The sequence below is a fragment of the Bacillus rossius genome, chromosome 15 (genome assembly GCF_032445375.1).
Source record: "Bacillus rossius redtenbacheri isolate Brsri chromosome 15, Brsri_v3, whole genome shotgun sequence".
NCBI classification, from domain to species: domain Eukaryota; kingdom Metazoa; phylum Arthropoda; class Insecta; order Phasmatodea; family Bacillidae; genus Bacillus; species Bacillus rossius.
Genome location: NC_086342.1, coordinates 22855572 through 22868674, shown reverse-complemented (window position 1 = coordinate 22868674; position 13103 = coordinate 22855572). Strand labels below are relative to the sequence as shown.

Here is a 13103-nt window from a genome sequence, read left to right as displayed (position 1 = left end):
TGTTAATAAGAATTAACTAAAGTTTTCTTTGGGTAAAAAATGAAGACAAAAATTAGTTTTAGCAATTTTATTATCAAATTTTTTTACATTAATGAATATATTTTATCTTTAAATTGAAATTTAATATTATGGGGTTATGTAGTAGTTAGTAATTAATACATTCTAATTTTTTGTCATTAATGTACAGTGTAAATATAATTTTAAAACATTGCTTAAATCTAATATGATTCAACAAATCCTTTGAACGTGGTATTTTTAGTTGTGTATGGTATATTATAGCAGCATTTGCAGTTTGTGTACAAATTATATATATAAAAAAAAATTTAAAATTATATATTTGTTTACTAATACAGAGTTGGACCACTTTTTAAAATTTTTCCTAGAATTGACTTCATTAAGTTCTGAAATTCTCAAAATAAGAAAATATGCTAGCTTCTTTGGCAATAATACAAAAAGTATACGTAATTAGTTTCTCATCCTGCTTGCAGTTAGGGAAGCCCTATTTTCAAAGTGTGCATTATTTTATGGAAGCATTTGGATCCTGGGACACTCTGGCACCCTCAGATTTTCAACTTTTTCTAAATTTTACAGTTACACATTTATTGATACAAGTAATGTACCTACCAATGTAATCGTATTGGTATTTTTATCGGCCGATTTTCCCAATTTCCTGAATTTCCGATATAATTGTTTCCAACCGATACTTAAAAAACCAATACCCATGGAAAATTAAAACACTTAAAATATAGGTCTTAAAATTAATCCTTTCTTCGTCCAATTCACAGTATTATGAACATTATAATTAGTGATGCACCGATAATGCAGCCGATTAATCGGCAACTGCGATTATTGACCAAATGCCGATTAATCGTAATCGCCGATTACCAGGTTAGGTTATAACCGATTGCCGATTATTGTAAAATTTGTTGCTGAAACCCATACGACTTGAAAGAAAAGAAAATACATTTAAAGTTTAAACCTTAATAATTTCTTGAATTGAAACTACAAACGGCTGAAATCTCTTAACGAATATGACAGTGGAAGATAGGAAATGTCAACGTCTCGGAGTGTACATAGATACACTCGCCTCATAATATTTGCTTGCTTTGTGAATTGTGCTCGTACATACATAACTGCGCCGTTTACTATTTACAGTATTTACCCCTTTCAATTCAATTACTTACTGTACAATTTATCCTGTTAAGTTAACGTCGTGAATGGTATTATTGTCACAATATTTACCATGGCCACAGCCAAATCATACACGTGATTTCTTCGCACAAAATATTTAGTTTAAAAATAAATGCATTTTTAAAGCTGTCACAATTCACAATATGGCATATGTTACTTATATTAGTAAATGTAAGTCTGAAAAAAAAAAAAATTGGACATGGTACCGTAGAAACGATGCGCCTAACTAATTTTCACTTCGTACCGTATGTCGGCCATGTTTTTTATGTATGATGTGAGGTTGGAACGGACAACACGCACAAATACACAATAGCGCCATCGGTTCACATTCCACTGCCGCTACATAATTCCCTTTCTCAAAGGATTGAGAAAAGTAGGCTCACGTGATGCTAATTAGTAATTAATAAACTGAAATGGTGATTATTTGGCATTTTTTTAAATTTAGTTCTTTTTAGTCATTAACTGGAGTTATTAAAATAAAATACCAAATTGCAACCATAATGTTTGCACAAGTGACGATCAGAATTGAAGTTGGCAACACTGCAAAAGTAATTCATGAATATTGAATACTGCAGTTTTTTTTTTCCGTAGACAATGGCCATTAACGTAAACACATTGTAGTTTAGCTTTGTATTTTGATTGTTGATCAACATAATGATGTCTTAAAGATCGAAAAGTGACATATGGAAATTTTTCTCGGTGGATTTAATAAGTGAATCTAAAGCAAAATGCTTAATATGTGGAACACTCATCTCACGAGGCAGTTGCGGGAACCGGAAGTCGTACACAACTACAAACATGTGGAACCACGTAAAAAAATTTCATTCCTGTGAAATGATTTCAGAAAAAATAAATAAAAGTTGGGAAAGTGAAGTAGATGATCCTGATGTCACTCCTAGACCACCTGAAAAACGTGCACTGTCACAAACAAAACTGCCAGCCATGGTATCAAAAAAAATAATGTATTTGCCCACTGATCCAAGAGCACAAGAAATGACTCAAGCTGTTGCAGAAATGATCTTTGTTGACATGCAGCCAGTGGATATTGTCAACAACAAAGGGTTTAAGCTACTAATGGAGAAAGCAGTACCAAAGTATGAACTTCCTTCCAGGAAACATTTGAGTACTGTTGTTATACCATCTATGTTTGAGGATGTTAAACGACGAGTAAAAACAGAACGGCGTTCAAGTAGGAATATTTAGTAAAATGCTTGTTTTTATTTCAACTTTACGCAAAAACTGATAATCGGTAATCATAATCGGTAATTGCAATTATTAGTGTAATAATCTGTAATCGGTAATCGGTAATCGTAATCGGCAAAGTATAATCGGTGCATCACTAATTATAATTGTTGGTTGAAGTTGAATCCTTTTAGATTTAGAATTTTTGTCTTCTGCATGCTATTGAACACTTGTTAATGCATTTTGCTAAAACTTTAACTTTCTGAATTTCCACAAAAATACATTGTGCTTCGTCTTCATTGAAAAATTAAATTTTAGTTCTCTCAGATTTATTTTGAGTTTTTAATGCATTAATTTTTTTTATAATTAACTTGCAAGTCTATTAACAGTTCGGGGTATGGCTTATGTGTGCATGATTTTAATAGACATGCATGTTAATTTTTTGCATTTTGGAGAAAAAGAATGTGTTTCATGGACATAAATAATGTTAAATGGGTATGTTAATTTGAATTAAATAAAATAATAGATTGCTATACAAGTGATGGCTCAATACCAAGCATCCCGGTGAGGAAGTTGATGTCTGAACTTATTGCTGTACATAATGTTTCAAAGTTGCTAGTGCCATTACTACATTACTACATACTACATTTGTCAGTGTTTGTCTGCCATGGATATGAGAGCTCTTGCTATGAATTTTGAGCCAAAGGGCTAGAAAATATCATTTAAAGTTTTTAATTTGCTTATGAAAATAATATATCTGCTTCATTTTTTTATCATTATTTAGCAGCTTTAGGTGCTTCCTGCTTTAGATCAATTCTTAATATAATAACTAATTAATAGTCTTCATTTTCTGTCATACATAAATTGGATATATTTAAAATTTTAAGTTATACAAATTGTAATTTGAAATATTCCATAATGCTTTTATTTTCAGCATTACCTAAATCAGAGGTGCCCACCCCCCCAAACACTATGACTCACCCCCCCCCCCCCCCCCAACCTAATGATGCCCCCCCCCCCCCCCTCCCGAAATTTTTATGCCATTTTCTCATTGATTTACTCAATTATTTTATAATATTATACTTTTTTAGTATTATATTTTATCACATTTTGCATTAATTAAAACTGATTTTCTAATAATAATAATTTTGGTCATATCAGGTAATATTTCCATCCTGAACCGACAGATGCCAAACTGCTTTTGTTGAGGAAAGTGTGGGGTTGCCAATTTGATTTACAAGATCCCTTTTAATTATCAAAGCACCAGAAACGTATTTTCACATTAGAAGCTATAATTATGTAAATAATATATACATTTTTCTCATCTTTTAACCCCCCTCCCCCACCTGAAATTTTAATGACGCAGTCTGCGTCGTTACCCCCCCCTTGTGGGCACCCCTGCCTAAATGTTATAATTATAGTAATTAAATTGTTTTTTTTTAATGGTTTTTATGATTTTGTGAATGTGAAAATTATATTTTTATTAGCTAGCCAAAAAGAAAATATTTCTTGATGGAAAATGTTGATTTGCACAACTCTACTAACTACTTTATGTGAGAAGCTTACAAGCTTACAAAAATTTTTTCATCTTCTTATGAATTTGCTGCTTTATGAGTGCTATTTATACTTTAACCAGTTGTAAATTTCCATTGGTAATTTTTGTATTTAATAATGTCAAACTCATTACTTAGGCAGTCTTAAAATATGCATATAATTTTATCAACAATCTTGTGGCCAGCTATTTTATAGTGTCTGGATCCCACATACACCTCTCCTGATTATGAATATACTGTGTATTAATAATGAAAATTTAATTTATCCTCATAACCCATACACATTTGGTGAGCTAAATTGTATATATCATTTTCTGTATTGAGCCATTACTTTTCAATCAGAAATACAACCCCCGTTATGATATTATTAAATACTTCTGTAAAAATTTGTTTAAGGTAAACTCTATATAATGTAACTTCTTAAAAATTTTTCAGTAATTAAAAGTAGTACCATTGGTCTACTTATTTTTTCTGCCACTGTTTTTCTGTCAGTGTGTTTGTAATCTACTTCGTGTGGTTCTCTGTCACCATGAACAAACAATGTTTGATGCTTTGCAAGGGGCAGTTGGAAAATGGGTATCACTGGTGCTACTTTTAATAACTGTCAAATTTGGAACAAGTTAATGACAAAAACTAGAGTGAGAGTACTTATATTCATAGTGGGAATTTTTTTTTATATGTACACTTCCAAAGAATCAAGAAAATGGTTGCATAATTGCAGTGATTGTCTGTAAGGGATGGAGAGGAAATATGAAAAGAGTGGTTAGTGGTTTCTTAATAATCCAAATGCTAGGCCTGTGTGAACATCAGTTTTTTAGTTCAATACGAATATCAATTTACTTTTGAATAAGAAAATCAAATTATTTGTGAATATGAATATCAAATTTGAATAGTAAGAATGAGAATTAGAATCCCACTAAAAATTTTTTTCATGTCATGTAACAACTTCTTGAAAATTAGATAAATACCTAATACTAAAATGAAAGCTTGGTTAATTCAAGTCAGCTAAAATAATTATAGGAAAAATGTTTGTTAAAATATTTTAATTACGAAATAAATAATTGTTTCTTTTTAATAATGCAGCTAACCTAACTTAACCTAACCTAATTTTAACTAATCAAAACCTTTAATTTCAGTTCCTGTTCGCCTTATTTCCCACAACCTGCTACTCTACAAATTGACCCAGAAAATTTTTCCAGAACCACAAAATGTAGAGAAATCCATTGCAGTCTATTCTATGAAATATAAAAATTTTTTTTTTTAAATGTTGTATTCCCAAATTAGTAATTGAATGAGCTAATATTTACGTATTTAAACCCTAGTTACGAGTTTTCATTTTTAACAACTGTTAGTTAAGCTGTATTTTAGCTAAGCAATATTATAAACACAACTTTTGCTAATTTCATCTGGAATCTTAAACCATTATTAAAGTTTTTTTATATATGACAAAAATAACACAAATAATATGCTGTGTTTAGAATTAGTTATGCATTTTTTTCCGTTACTATTTTGTGAGACAGTGGCGAAAAAATCGTTGAATACTTGTTTTATGTTTAAAATGTCACTTATTGTTTATGTTTTTGATTATGAAGTCTCATTAAATATCAGAAATTTTTTTTTTTTTTATATATCATACAGATGACACAAAAGTGTTATTATTCGAGGTCAAATCCAATATGAATAGTTTATTATTCGAAAATTTTAATATTAGCACAGGCCTACTGAACAGCACTAATTCAAAAATTTGGCTAATCCAAACAACTTCAGTTGCAAAATATTTTTTAAAAACTTGAATTTTTTATAATATAAAAATTATTTTTTTGATGCCTTCACCCAATTATTAACACAGATAAAAATTTCTTTCTTGTTAAAGTGGTGTTAGCGGTAACTTGGAGCTTACAGAGATGTATTTTACAACACACATTTTGTGACATTTATTCATCTAATCCGAAAATATGTTAATCCAAACAGGTCTTGGCCCCAATTAGTTCGTATTATCGAAACTCCATTGTATTTCATAAAACAAAATTATTTAAAATGCCAAATAGTCAGTCGTGAATGACTTAGAAAAGTACATAAATGTTCACTGCAGGTTATGTATTTAAACGTATGAGGCCTATAGTAGTGTATTAAGTACATACTCTTAGACATAACTAGTGATGTCCATTTTGCAATATGTTTCATTTATGTTCTTATTTTACGTTCTGTAATAGTGATGACGTTCGTGAAAAAATGAGATCAAAATATTTGAGCAACCCAGACTACAACTTTGAGAAAGTGAATCGAGCCAGCATGGCTTGTGGACCAATGGTTAAATGGGCGATAGCACAGGTAAGTGTAGTTTTACTGAACGTTTTGTTGTGTTTATTGTAGTACTTGAATCAATTTGGCTCTAAAATGGCATTCTAATTGGATCTAATATATGTGCAAGTACTTGCTACTTTTTACATTTAATTTCAAGTAACGTTGTCTTCAATTTTTTATTGCAAGTTATTTTTAATGATGCTTGATGAAAAAGTACTAGAATATTTCTGTGTATGTGATGATGACCGGATAATGTGACATAGGTGACTGCATAGAAGAGAATAGGGTTTGTGGCAAGAGTTATTTTGAATTGATAATGGTGATACAAATTTTTGTTTACACAAATCTATGGTTTGAATGTCAAACCAGAGTAATAATGATATGATTTCAGTGTGGGCTTAGAAATTAGTTAGAAGAGAGAACTTATTAGTCCAAGAAAACAATAAAAATTTTAGCAGCTAGGGAGGTTGATTATTCGGAGACAGCCTTATTACATTTATCAGGATTCCAGCAGACAGAGGGGAAAAAATCTGGAAAACAGGGTAAACTCAAGAAATTGAAAAGGTGTCTTCGAAACCTGGAAAACACAATTAAATTGACAATATCTTAGTTACAAAATAGTATCATCAATTTTTCATTTTAGGTAGTATGTTAATATCTTGAACCTAGTATGTTTTTTAGCCATAATTTCTTGTGTTGGAAATTATCCATATTGGATTTTTACTAATATAAAATTAAATTCAAAGAATGGAAACTCTTTTTTAATTTGAATCAAATTGAATATGTATTCTTTCGCCAGATCACAGTGAATTAGGTTTGTTAAAACAAATTTATTTTGTTTTTCAGACAGGCAATATATATTTTCAGACTGTATATTATGCAGGCAAACATTTTATAGTAAATTATTCCCCTTATGTAGGCTTGTTGAAATGTTTTTTTGATAATGTGTTTTGTATTGTGGTCACTATTCACACTGTGAGTCAGTGATCACAACTAAAACATTCTGCTGGGAGCAGTATCTATGACTTGCAGTATTATAATGAGCAGAATTTAAAATAATTGACAAACTAAAGTTGATGAAGAGGGCGAATTAGAATGTAAAAGTTGACTACTACCTTATTTTTTAATAGCATCTCCAAAATTAAAGCTTAAAAAAATATTTTTTAATAGCATCACTTTTAATACAGGCAAAATATATAAAGGAATTGACCTGGCTGTAGGTAAAATCTTAATACCAAAATAATACGAAAATTCACTCTAAAATATATAAACTAGCATAACTGTTTACACGCTTACCTAACATCCTAAAATAGTGGGTGAAAGGCAAACTTGTAAAAAGTTATTAAAATTTTTAATTCATTCATCATATTAAAATGTAAAAAAAAAAAATACAATAACATATTTAAATTGATTTAGAGCCTGGGCTTTCAGTTTATTAGCACAGTTCCAGTTTATTGGACAGATGTGCGCTGGCTGAAAGTTGATTTAAGTTTTCCAGAAAATCACGCAGCTCAAACATGATGTAAATATCATGTATTGAAATTAAAAGGCCTATTAATGTACTATTTCCAGAAGTTCCCAGTCTTCGCAAACGTCACCATAAAATTGAGTTAGCTACTGGTAACAGTTTTAATCATAAATTAGCAAACGTTTCATTCTGCAACATCCAGCAGTCAATTCCATGTAGTCGTAAGGGATGTTAAATCTTCCACGGGAGCCAGAATATAGGGACGACATCACTTGCAAAGTCTGTTGATTGGTGTGTTAGGTTTGCACATTCCCCAAACAAAGTGCATGCCTGGTAGGCACACACGCAGCCCAACTAGTGCTAGTCGCACTCACGGAAATCGCAGACATCTTCATAAATTGGTAGGCGTGTTGAAAACTGTCTTGTCCAGCGCATATTTGTAACCGTCGCCAAGGATCACAGTGGCGCGTCTGTCGTCGTACCGTGTACCACGGTCGCCGTTTACGGCTCTGGCGCAGATCAACTACGCGGACATGCTGAAGCGGGTGGAGCCCCTCCGGGACGAGCTCAAGTCCCTGGAGGTGCAGGCGGAGGAGAACAAGAAGCGGGGGGAGGACGTGACGGAGCTGATCACGCAGCTGGAGCAGAGCATCGCCGCCTACAAGGAGGAGTACGCCCAGCTCATCTCGCAGGCCCAGGCCATCAAGACTGACCTGGAGAACGTTCAGGCCAAGGTTCGCTCCGTGCCGTCGCCTCCTCGACCTGATTCAAAACAAGTTGTCACTAAATACGGATTTATCGAAGTGGTTTCCCATCGCATTTGGACATAGTTATGCAAAAAAGGAACCAACCCACAATTTTGTTATATTTTATTTGAAAATAAATTAAAATAGTACAAGGTCGATTGTACCGTCGTTGCCATCATTATATACAGTATTTATGCTATACCATTAAAAACATACCCACATTATATTATCAATAGGAGAATTACAATTTATAATTAACTTTTAACTTCAAAATACTCAGAATAGGTTTCGTGTGGGTTGGTTCCTTTTTTGCATAACCACGTCCATTTATGGTATTTTTTTGTTGGTATTTTAAGTACTGAATGAAGGCATTGAATTCAGCTGATTTCGAGACAATGCAACGCAAGATACGTTCTGTGGCATTGCTTCAGTGTCTGCCTGCTGAGACAGATATATAGAAAAAGCTTCATAAGTTGTGGATTTATTAAAATAGTTGCTGATCACATTTATGGTAAATTTCGTTCGTATTTTAAATAATTTATGCAGGTCTCGAATTGTCAAGGGTGTCTACAGTCCCGAAAGTTCCGAAAGTCGAGAAAACGGAACTGAAGGGCTGGTCACAAAAGTCACGAAAAATCACTGAAATAATATCGGTGCTAGAAGTCATGAAACTTTCATATCCAGCAGTGTTTTGCTAACTTGTATTTTGTGTTTTGACACCTCATTTCATTTTATATAGGTATCTCTGAATAGGTTTTTAGCTTTCTAGCCTAAAAGTCTGCAAGTTCCTGCGAGTAGTATGTACATTTCGTAAGTATATTTAATTTTGCTTATCATTAGTAAAAATGATCCTGTGATGTAAAAACGTTCCAAGAAAATTTTACTAAGAGGTCCTGAAAAACTCGTGAAATTAATTAAACAGGTATCTGTAGACACCCTGATTATCAATCTGTTACTGTTAGTGAACAAAGGTACATAGTTTGAAATGTGACTTTGCATAGCTACATTTGTTGTTTATTCTGTCTAGGTTGATCGGTCCATTGCGCTCTTGAAATCGCTGGGGATTGAACGCGATCGTTGGGAAGCGACCAGCGAGACATTCCGCTCGCAGATGTCTACGATCATTGGCGATGTTTTGTTGTCTTCAGCGTTCCTTGCCTACGCAGGATATTTTGATCAACATGTGAGGATTTGCTTTTTGAAGTGCTTTGTGGTTTAGTTTGTGAACATTATTAAATTTTGTTGGATTTAAAATTTATAATTTGGATTTTGCTATATGAGTGTGTAATGTGATGAATTGTATCAACCTCAAGAGCATCCTAGAATGTTGTAAGGGAATAAAAATGGTTTTAGACATTTGTAAGTAAGTAATTAGAAAAAGGCCATCTTTATCAACAACTTACAGCAAATACACTAAATAAACATTAATTTTATACATTTTGACAGAAATAAATAATAAATATTTGGTAACTCCAGTGTTGTTTTTAAATGGAAATGTGTGTGTTTTTATTTTAATTTTATTTTGCAGAATTTCATTATGTGGCTTTACATCTGCTCAAAATGCACGTTTGTCTGTTTCAGTATCGCCAGAATCTGTTCGCCATGTGGTGTAGCCACCTGCAGCAAGCTGGTCTCCATTTCCGCCCAGACATTGCCCGCACCGAGTACCTCTCAAACCCAGACGAACGTTTGCGTTGGCAGGCCAACGCACTTCCATCTGACGATCTGTGCACTGAGAATGCTATTATGCTTAAGGTACTTAATGTTATCAGCAGAAATTTGACATTTCAAATTGAAATAAAAATGGAATTAACAATAATTGTGTTTAGTTGTAAAAATTAGGTTTCTGCGAGTACTTTGAAAATATTTAGTTTTTCAGTTTTTGTGAATAATTTTATTTATGAATCAACATTTCAATTAAAGTAATTTTTTTAAATTATTTATTATTTATGGATACAAGTAGGACTCATTCGCAAAAAAAATGTTGATTTTTTTTCTGCTACATTGTATATACATGATTTTACATATACATAATAAATATGTTGTTATGATAAAAAATTATTTTAAATACTTTAATTTTGTGTAAATAATCAGTTTGATTAACAAAACAATTTGCTAACTTAAATTTTACTTGTTTGAAATAATGTATTGCCAGTAAGGTGTTTTTTGTTTTCATGCCACTCTTTTGTGGTGTCACATTTATTGCTTTTTTTTTACATTTTACTGTTTTGCATCAATTCTTCGATTTCTGTGAAATGTGTAAAAAAAAAATTCATTGTATTATTAATATTTAATATAAATGTTTTTGGTATTGGCTGATTATTAACTCTGTTTTCAGTAATGGTAGCAAGGGACTGGGGAAGTTTGTGTGGTCTGAGATCTCCAGGATATCTTTCAAAGTGCTTTACAGGGTCAGATGAATGTCACGTCTTCGTTCAATGTTAACTTGAGCGATGTCTCAACAGTGATTCAATATTTATTTGTAAGTTACTCTCATTGGCTCTTAGTCTGTTCAAGCCAATAGCACAAGTAGCCCAAAGTTAAAAGGGTTTAAATTTTAGCCTATCGCTAAAATAAACCGCCAATTCTCTGATCTCTAGCAATCTAGCAATAAATTGTGATATTGTGTTACGTAATGATATGCTCATTTTGTATAATGCCTTTTTTTTCTTTTCTTGCCAAAGCGCTTCAACAGATATCCTCTAATCATCGACCCCTCGGGACAAGCCACGGAGTTCATTTTGAACGAATTCAAAGACAAGAAGATAACCAAAACAAGTTTCCTGGATGACTCGTTCCGAAAGAACTTGGAGTCAGCACTGCGCTTTGGAAATCCACTTTTGGTCCAGGTAAAACAAGCACACACGTTTTTTTATTATTTTTTTTTTTTTAATAGAAATCAGCTGGTTTCTACTTGTTACCTCAATAAGTATGTGTCTGTGTGTTTGTGTTAGTGTGTTCCCTTCCTTTGACTCCTTTACAATGAAACTGTGAGTAGTATTGTGACCTAATATCTGAAAGTTTCTGGATGTAACTGAATTTTTTTAGTGAACGAATAAAAAAAAAAAAAGTTTTAATAATTTGTGATTTTCGCAATATTGTCATTCTTATTTTGTATTTAATATTGCAGGATGTGGAGAACTACGACCCCATTCTGAACCCCGTGCTGAACAGAGAGTTGCGTCGCACCGGCGGCAGGGTGCTGATCACCCTGGGGGATCAGGACATAGATCTCTCGCCTTCCTTCGTGATATTCCTGTCGACCCGGGACCCCACGGTGGAGTTCCCGCCCGACATCTGCTCCCGGGTGACCTTCGTCAACTTCACCGTCACGCGCAGCTCCCTGCAGAGCCAGTGCCTCAACCAGGTGCTCAAGGCGGAGAGGCCGGACATCGACGAGAAACGATCCGACTTGTTGAAACTGCAAGGTGATGACTTTCACGTCTGCTTTTTTAAATTTTTCATTCTGAGTAAAGTAAAATCTCTTTAATGCCGCACTTTCGGGAGCACAGCTGTGCCACGTCACCAATTTTGTCTAATTATTAAATGTCAAAATAGTTCAAACAGGATGTCGAAGTAATTTAATATACAGTACAGTTATACTATTTAAGACAATTTGTAATCAGCTCTTCTAAGGATAACACTATTTACACAGTTTTAATTTTGTGTAAATGTTTTCGCTCTACCAAAATAGTGGTACAGTAAAACCTCTTACAACGAACTCCTTTATAACGAAATCCTCATTATAACGAATCAGTTGTTTGGTCCCACCAAAACGCCATATAACCCTATGTATTTGTATTTGTACCTCAAAATAACAAAGTATTTTTTCATATTTCCACAAAAAAAAACCGCTACAGCAAAAGCACAATTAAAAATTTTCAAAAAATTTCCTTAGAATTTTCTTATTTATACAATTTGCTTCGTTAATATTACGTTACGGTAAACAAACACAAATATTCCCGCATCTTATAATTGGCTGACTTTGACCATAGAACTATTGACGTACTGAAACGCACTTCGAAGCTAACACATTGCACCACCATTAGCGGGGGAAAAAAATTCACTTTGATTAATCGATGTTCCGAACTTCGCCAAGAAAATTTGTCACAAATCCCATCTACAAAAAATACATTTGTTTCTGTGGAAATACGCATTCGTTCGTTTGTTGTCATGAATGCCGATATTTATTTTAGATTCTGTGGAAGTTTCTTATTTAAAATTCGCAGGAGTATAGAGTTGTTTTCTAATTGTGGTAAAATAAATTCTACTTAGAGTATTTTATTGTTTGGAGGTTAGCTTTGATGAATTACTTTTGTTTACATACGAATTAGGTTATGAATGCACAAAACCATGTGCGATGATTAGGACGCATTTTAACTTCTTTCGGTGCTATCATTATTTTTTGTTTACAATAATGGAATGCAATATATTTTACCACAAAATTAAAAATTCTGTAGGCAATGGTGTTGCTTAGGGGGGCAAAAAAGTTTGTCTTAGTAAAAAAATAATTTACTAGCTTGCATAGTTGTCACTTTGATGCAAAATAAAGTATTTCTCCATTTCATTTAACAGTCAAAGTTTTTGCTTGGATTTACTTACCTTACTCTGCAAGCGGCCCTTAGCGTCATGCATTCAATTCTTTTTAATTTCTTTTTT

The 13103-nt window shown here is 32.8% G+C and overlaps 1 protein-coding gene across 2 annotated transcripts in view; it reads left to right on the top strand.

Annotated features, from left to right (window-relative positions):
• The window catches only part of LOC134539371 (dynein heavy chain, cytoplasmic), a 142494-nt gene that overhangs the window by 100530 nt on the left and 28861 nt on the right, over window positions 1-13103 (top strand). For both annotated transcript variants that reach the window (XM_063381359.1, XM_063381360.1), the window contains exons 52-57: window positions 6140-6257; window positions 8217-8432; window positions 9472-9627; window positions 10026-10199; window positions 11129-11293; window positions 11575-11872. In XM_063381359.1, the coding sequence (XP_063237429.1) occupies window positions 6140-6257; window positions 8217-8432; window positions 9472-9627; window positions 10026-10199; window positions 11129-11293; window positions 11575-11872 (1127 nt within the window). The remainder of the gene's footprint in view (window positions 1-6139; window positions 6258-8216; window positions 8433-9471; window positions 9628-10025; window positions 10200-11128; window positions 11294-11574; window positions 11873-13103) is intronic.